The sequence below is a fragment of the Ctenopharyngodon idella genome, chromosome 11 (genome assembly GCF_019924925.1).
Source record: "Ctenopharyngodon idella isolate HZGC_01 chromosome 11, HZGC01, whole genome shotgun sequence".
NCBI classification, from domain to species: Eukaryota; Metazoa; Chordata; class Actinopteri; order Cypriniformes; family Xenocyprididae; genus Ctenopharyngodon; species Ctenopharyngodon idella.
In genome coordinates this window covers 13,371,461-13,379,900 of record NC_067230.1, presented here as the reverse complement: position 1 = coordinate 13,379,900, position 8,440 = coordinate 13,371,461, and the positions used below count along the sequence as shown (strand labels likewise).

The window sequence follows — 8,440 nt, the reverse complement described above, 5'->3', positions numbered from 1 at the left end:
TCAATTTAATTGTGAGCAGAAATCCATGTCCAACATAACATCTTTCCCTTTACTGAAAAACACATAAAATAACTCTTTAATCCCTAAATTTACTCTCCTAATGCAGTCCCTTGCAAAGCATGCTGGGAACTACGGATCCACTGCCTAGTTAGTTATGTCAACATTAATTTGTGCGTTTCACTCAGCAATGTTAAGTTGACTGAACAAACACTTGTTAAGTAAAGCTGACAATACTCATTTTTAGTAGAAACAACTTTAAATTAAGTTCATGTAGTTACATGAGTTTTTAAGTAATGTGAACAAGAATGGTTTGAGTGAAACTAACAACAGTGAAAGTTCTTTTTTTTTGAGTGAATAAATGGTGCCTTAGTGAGTAGAGACTTCTTTCAAAAACAATAACAAATCTTACCAACCCCAAACTTTTAAATAGTAGTATAAAGTTGAAAAAACACTCATAAATGGAAGCGAATTAATCTAAATGTAATGCGAAGGCCTCTTAAAACTACTACAAACACTTAAGTAATGTGATGTTGGATCCAATTCCTATCATTATGCGTGATAGTTGTAAAAAACTTAGACAGTGATGTTGTGAAAACTGATCAGTACATTTGAATATCAGTTAGTCCCCCTTTAAAATGCTTATTTGCTTGGGAATTATGCCAAAAGGTTTCACCAAAGGATATTAAATGCAGAAAAATTGCCTTTGTTTAGCTCAAATGTTGTGAACAGGAAGCTATAAAAGGTTTTGACATTGTACTGTACTCGCAACAAAGGATGTTTGCACATTTAATAGGACCGGGTGTGTCCGCAATTACTCTTCTCTGGAGGTTGCATTAGTTCCAGGAGCTTTTGGTTTCACTGCCTGCACATGACACCACATGTAAGATGATCACCGCATGACAGGCCCCATGTGAACCACACACAATCATTCACAGCAGTTTATCTGTGTATCATATGAATGCATCCAAATGCTCAGTTTCATAATAATAACTTTTATGTATCTGGGGGCATCATTCATTACTTACATAATTAAAAACAATAGGTAACATTAAGCGTAAAGGTTAAACCAACCAACAATAAGGTCATATGGGAAGATTGATGTTATTGAGGGGGCTGCTAACATGTTTGGGATAAAATGAATAGTGTTTAATGGGAAATAAAGTGCAGAACAGCACGTTCCCACAGGGGAAAGCATTGTGAATGAATATGCCACACAAAAATAAGCAAATACTAAAGAACAATGGGTAATTTCACGTATCAGGCTCCATTTGATAAAATATTCAGCATGTGCAGAACTTGACTGACGTGATAATTATTGAATATGACTTTTTCTTATAAGTTGACCAATACTAATTTTATTATGTGCAATGTACCATAAAAATATTTTGGGTCTACGATTGTGATGTTTTTTTTGTTTTTTGTTTTATCATTATATAGTTATTTGAAATCTTTCTGTGATGGACTGGCCATCTGTCCAGGGTGCTTTCCCCTGCCTCTTGCCTAGGAAACTGGGATAAGCTCCAGCCCTTAGAAGGTCGTATAAGGAATGAAGAGAGAAGTAGAGAGATATTTAAAATCTTAAAGTAGTTATTGAGGTTTACAACGGTAACACTTCGTTTCGATAGTCCACTTTAGACATTCTAACTACAAGTAACTTTGCAACTACATTTATAAATACGTTAGAGTATTAGTAGACTGCCTGCTTAAAGGGATAGTTCACCCAAAAATGAAAATTCTGTCATTAATTACTCCACCTCATGTCGTTCTACACCCGTAAGACCTTCGTTCATCTTCAGAACTCAAATTAAGATATTTTTGATAAAAGCAGATGGCTCAGTGAGGCCTGCATCGCCAGCAATAACACTCCCTTTTTCAATGCCCAGAAAGCTACTAAAAACATATTTAAAACAGTTCATGTGACTACAGTGGTTCAACCTTAATATTATAAAGCGACGAGAATACTTTTTGTGCACCAAAAATAACAAAATAGTGACTTTATTCCACAATATCTAGTGATGGGCGATTTCAAAACACTGCTTCATGAAGCTTCAAAGCTTTACGAATCTTTTGTTTCGAATCAGTGGTTCAGAGCGCCAAAATCACATGATATCAGTAAACGAGGCTTCGTTACGTCATAAGAGTTTTGAAACTTCAATAGTTTACGTGACAGTTTGGCAGTTTGATACGTGCTCTGAACCACTGATTTGAAACAAAAGATTTGTAAAGCTTTGAAGCTTCATGAAGCAGTGTTTTGAACTCACCCATCACTAGATATTGTTGAATAAAGTCGTTATTTTGTTTTTGAAGATGTTCATCAGGGTCTTATGGGTGTGGAACGACATGAGGGTGAGTAATAAATGACAGAATTTTCATTTTTGGGTGAACTAACCCTTTAATATCTGCTAACACTTTATTTTGATGCTTTCCAACAGACATTCTACTGACTATAAGTAACTTTCTAACTACATGTCAACTTATTCTACTAACCCTAACAGTCTACTAATACTCTGAGAGTAAGTTGACATATAGTTACTGCAGTATTTATTCTAAATGTTTTATCCATGTACATCATTATTGTTTTTAAATGAATGTGCCTCGTAATCTTTAATCAAAGTAACTTCCCTTCCCTCTTGCAGTGTCATCTCTTCTGTTCTCTGACGTGTTTACTGGCACAAGGGCGGGGCAACCTGTCACTCACATCAGATCCACCAATACCACAACCATCCAATCAGTTCCCCATGAACAAAATCAAGTCCCAGCCCACATTTTTCTTGTTCGAGAAGGCGTTTCACTTACAATAGGGAAGAAAAGAATAGCGCAACTTCCGTTTCATGCCGACTTTAAAAGGGAATATGAGATGCATCCTGTATCTTTTGATATTGACGTCAGAGACTGCGATTGCAGTCACACTCTAAAAACCAGTTGAGAATCACAGCTGTAGTCTGTCAACACATCATTTCCAAGCACACTAAGCCTGTCTTCCTTATCTTTCCTCTCGATATTAAACTGTCTGAAGCCTAAGCATTCAAATGACCTCTCTGGAAAGAAATAGGCTGGTTTTAGCAAACCAAGACGAAGCACCAACTGAACTGAACTGTGTTCACCATTTCAGCTATTCAGACAGAACAAGACAAAATGGCCTCTCATTCACAGATGGGAGGAAGCGGTGAATCTCGCTTCCATCCTTCTGGTTGGATATTTCTGCAGTGGTCTGACAATGAAGCTGGAAAGGTTATGACTGTGCCCAGTGCAGAAGATTATGCTCTCAAAATCTTGGACAGAGGAACAAACCCCCTCAGCTCATATCCAGATTGTGCCAGTATGACTGCAGCATCATTCCAGCTTCTGATATTACAAAATGAAACCTATGCACAGAGGGGGGAAAAAACATCCCATATTGGTTTCTCTTGTGATTTGCAGGCATGTTTTAATATCATATTCTGTTTGCTCAGGCTTTGATTGAAAAGTATGTAATAAGGATGAAATAACCAAGTAAAGGACAGGATCAGAACATTTATGCTCATTCTACAACTAAGAAATGAGGTCTTACAAAATGTAGATGGCTCGCAATGTTATTAAACAGAGCCATTTAATCCCACTGGTGATTGATTTACACAATCATGTGCCTTATCCCTTTAACAGTTGTCTTAACTGGCATTTTGGTAGCAGATTAGAAGTATGAAACACTGTAAATCAGGCCTATCAACCCTCAGTTTCACTATGGATGGATGGGTGGATAGATAGATAGATAGATAGATAGATATTAAAAGCTTAAATTAAAAGGTAAAATAAATGTCAGTCACTGGATTTTTTCCCCTAATCTTGGTGGCTCTTGACTTTATTCTGAGGGAGTTTTTTGTCAATGATATATTAAGTTTTTGTTTTAGCAATTTTGTTATTCAGTTGCTATTCAAAATTCATTTTGTTACCAACCATAAAACATGTCAAGGCTAATATATCACATTTTGAAAACATTTTACTTGGGAAACATATGTTTAAAAACTTAATGATGATTTTGGTATTCAAGGTGAGAGTTATTGACACCACATGACATTTTTAGAGTCATTATTACATCAGCAATTTTGTAAAGAACGTTATATAAACTTTGTCTCAAAATATAAAATCAGCATAGAAATATTCTAGTAGATTGCTTTAAACTAGAATCAAATACTAAAAGATAATCTTTATTTGTCAATGACACATTGGAGGCATCTTGTTCCATGGACAAATAGCTTGGAAATTTCCCAAGATTAACATTGGCGATAGCTGCACTGAAAGAGCTGGAGAGGAAGCCCGCGCCTCAGTGACGTTCATTCTCCATCAGGGATCTTTGTTTTGCATCGCTTCCCAATTTGCATTTGTTTCTCAGGTTTTCCATACGACGCTCCAGCCGCCGAAAAGCCCCGAGCGCGCAAAGGCGCATTCCTCCGCGAGCGTCCAGTCACATTTCGAGAATTCCAACGTTGGGAATTTTGGAATAGTTGAAGCGGGCGCGAGCTGAAAGAAGGAAATTACATGTATTCGCCCCGCGTCCCAGACATCCACTCGCGGAGACACGTGCGATAGAGGTAAACAGCCGAAAGATTCGCTCGACAAAATTCACCTCGCGCTATCGATTCAACTGAACATACAGTAGCCGCGGTTAGTTCATACAGCATGTCGGATGTATTACCGTATAACGAGGATAAAATGACTCATTATGGCAACGACGGGGACGAGGAACACCTTTCCTTCACCTGCCGCCTTCAAGACACCAACAACTTTTTCGGTGGCAACCCGAATAAACGACCACCAAAGCTCGGGCAGATCGGGAGAAGCAAAAGAGGTAACGAACAAAGCCTTTGTTTATTACACAAACAAATGGCGCAGATGATGCGAAATTCCATGTTGCGCTTCTCGATTATGCCTTTACGCACGAAATGTGGCGAAAATGATGTGACAAATGATTTCACGTGCAGTATAATCAGTTTTCTCGCTTTAATTCTCGATAGACAGCGATTCTTATACAGTTATGTATTGCGCCATTTCTGTTGTATTAAAATTCATGGCAACATGGAATCTCCATCTTTGTGCCAGTGCATAGCGTGAGACAATAGCTGATCTGTGAGTTGGTCTCTCATCATCAACCCTTGTGTCTCTGTTCACTAACAGTCATTGAAGAAGAAAACGATGGCGAAGCACTGGACAAGAGCACAGAGAAATCCTCGTCGGCGTAAACGGACCCAAAGACTCTTAACCTCTCTGATGTGTTTATCCAAAGACATTGTGAAGAGGCTCTCTCTCCCATCTGGCGACAAGCACTCCACACATTCTCCTCTCCTTAACTCCATTGTCCAGGGTTTACAGTGTGACGGGGCAGCGGACTGAACCGGCGGTCCGGAAGAATGGCCCAGGGGGGCTTGAAGGAATACTGTGTTTTCCAAACTATACTCCGAGATATGTGCAATGACAGGGTTCGGTCTCATTAAAGAGACCGGGCTCTACTTCTTTCTTTCTTTCATTTTATTTTTTATTCTAATGAAGCAATTCGATAGACTGAGCAAATGGTACCATTAACATCAAACCAGTATCTTCCCGCTTAACCCAGTAGCCTACTGGTGGTGTTAATGGTATACTAGCAATGTCAACCTTTTCTTCCACAGTGGACCTCCAAAGAGGTTTCACTATGTATGTAAAAAAAAAAAAAAAAAAAAATGAGAAGCTATTTATTAAATCTTTGGATACATATTTTGCAGTGTTGAAGGTTGAGCAAACGTTTTATATAGTAGACCGACAACGAGAAGTGACTTTTGCTTTGGATAAATGTTTTGTATGTAGCTTAACTGTGATTCTCGTGATCTGCTTCGTTTCATTTCATTCACTTGTTCAATCTGGAATGTCAGTTTCAAGACAGTAACCTTATTATCGTAAAGTATATTTACTGTAGATGTGCCAAATTATCCTGAGAGAAACATATATTTCTGTGCTTTCTTCACGTGCACAGGTTTATTAATATTCGGTGGTCATGTTTACAGGGCTCTTTCATACTTGTGATGTATTCTAGTCATGCATGACGAACCTCAAGACCTTAAGAACGTCTTCTTGAATATAACGTATTTATCTCACAGAACATTTCTACAGAATATCTGTTATAATAAAGATTTTGAGAAACATTCAAAGAGACGCCGTTTTTTTTTTCTTCCTTGACACACTCTAATGCTCCGTTTAGCACGCTGAAATCTGTGCGTGTGCACAAATCCAGGGGACGTGACATTTCCGCCTCTGTCACAAGCTTTAAATGATTCATGGTTTGGGATTAGCATTGTCAAAGCGCACCATCTAAAAATCCAGTCCACTGAGATCAGGAGGAATCACGTGGCGTGTCAGAGCAAATATTATCTGCAAACTGTACGAGTGAGTTTCCCAGAGCTTCTCCTGCCAGTCTGGAGGTAACTTCGTTAAAAACACTGGCTGGATGGGCTGCCATGGCAACTGATTCACCTCCCCTGAAATTTCCATTGTGTCCACTAGGGAAACCACAGCAGAGGATCTGACAATGTGGATGAATATTACATCAGTCCACATGAATTTTTGGCTGCATTCATAAGTTGTATTGTATACTGTGGCACGAGAATTGTTGGTTTAACATAAAATAGTAAGTTACCTGGTTGCCTTAAAATGTTGAGTTCATTGAAATTAAAAAAATGAGTTAATACAATGAAGGCGATTGGTTTAATCAACAGAAACTCAAAATATTATGTTATCTGAACTACATTTGACAAAAGAAAATGTTATGATAACATAATTGTTTACAGTGTATGTTTGTACTAATGCACTTTTACCTATTCAGCACTATGCCAAAATGATAAACCACCCTAAAAAGGCATTCGAAGACACTCGTTCCAGTTGGAGATAAAGAGCCATTTCCTCAAAAGCAAACAGCAGTCTGAGGTTCTACTATGAATTGGTGTGTTCAGATTGTGACATCATCATGTGTTCAAAAAAAATGTCCCAAGCACCAGGGAACACCGTAGCATGAGGATCTCAGCCGAATAACGTTAGCTCACGTCAGAACGCATTATGTAATGCACAAGGGAGGTCGGCAGTGTGCGGTGGCACAGTCTGCTGGTGCTGTGTTTGGTAGAGACATGCAAATAATCTGGCTTCTGCTGCAATTTGCATTTGGCTTCTATGTTTTGCTTTTGATTCAACGGGGGCTCCGGCTTTGGGTTTCATAGGAGCGAAGACAATATGACTGCAGAGGGCTACATGATCAGAATAGGGAAATTTTGTGGTGGGATTGGAAATGAACTACGGAAGTTTTCCAAGACTCGGTTGCTGCAATTAGTCGAGTATGAAAATAACTATTTGGAATGTTTGTTTTGCTGACGTAGTTTGTTCTGAGGCTGAAACCGAATTTCTCATTTGTTTTCATGCTAATGGAAGTACTTTATTTACCTTTTTGTTGTCCGTTGCCGTGGTGCTGACCAGTGCTAATCAGTCAGTGTCTAACCACCAAAAAATCTTTACTACTTTAAACACTACAGTCAAAGTCCTCAAAATAAAATAATGAAATTAATAAATAATTTATTAAAACAATAATTTAATAAACCAACTCATTTGGAAATAATTAAATGAATAAATAATTAAATAAGTGAATAATTGCACATAATTTTACACACACACATAATTTATTTTGAAATATTACATAAAACCACAGTAAACATTTATATAATGTATATAATTAATATTCTCTATACTGCATTTATATAATATATACAGTATATATACTGTATATATTACACACGTGTGTGTGTGTGTGTGTGTGTAGGTGTGTATGTGTGTGTGTGGTACATATATATATATATATATATATTGCATTTTTCATTGCATTTCATTTAAATTATTAAATTAAACAATGCATTTACATAATAAAATGTAATGTATAATTTTAGATTTTATATATAAAACAAAAAACACCGCTATTGTTTTAACCACCAAAAAAGTCATTACTTTAAACACTACAGTCAAAGTCCTCAAAATAAAATAATAAAATTAATAAATAATTTAATAAAACAATAATTTAATAAACCCTCATAAAATAATTTAATAAACAACTCATTTGGAAATAATGAAATGAATAAATAATTAAATAAGTGAATAATTGCACAAAATTGTACACACATACACACACATATATATATAAATATGTGTGTGTAGTAAACATTTATATTATGTACATAATATTCTCTAGTACGGCATTTATAGTGTTTATATATATATATATATATTGTGTGTGTACGTTTTTGTGATTTATAAGGACACAAATTTGTATAATGACATGGGTATTACACTGGTATTACAATGTAAACATGAAATATGAGGACATTTCATGAGTCCTCATATTTAAAATAGCTTTAAAAACATACTAAACAATGTTTTATTAAAAATGCAGAATGTT

General features: G+C 36.6%; 1 protein-coding gene across 1 annotated transcript; it reads left to right on the top strand.

The window, feature by feature from the left end:
- Positions 1-4,158: 4,158 nt before the first annotated feature.
- Positions 4,159-6,152, top strand: camk2n1 (calcium/calmodulin dependent protein kinase II inhibitor 1). Its single transcript, XM_051912488.1, has 2 exons — positions 4,159-4,825; positions 5,152-6,152. Exons 1-2 carry the CDS (start codon positions 4,657-4,659, stop codon positions 5,214-5,216), a joined length of 234 nt encoding a protein of 77 aa, XP_051768448.1. The 5' UTR covers positions 4,159-4,656; the 3' UTR covers positions 5,217-6,152.
- The last annotated feature ends 2,288 nt before the right edge of the window (positions 6,153-8,440 follow it).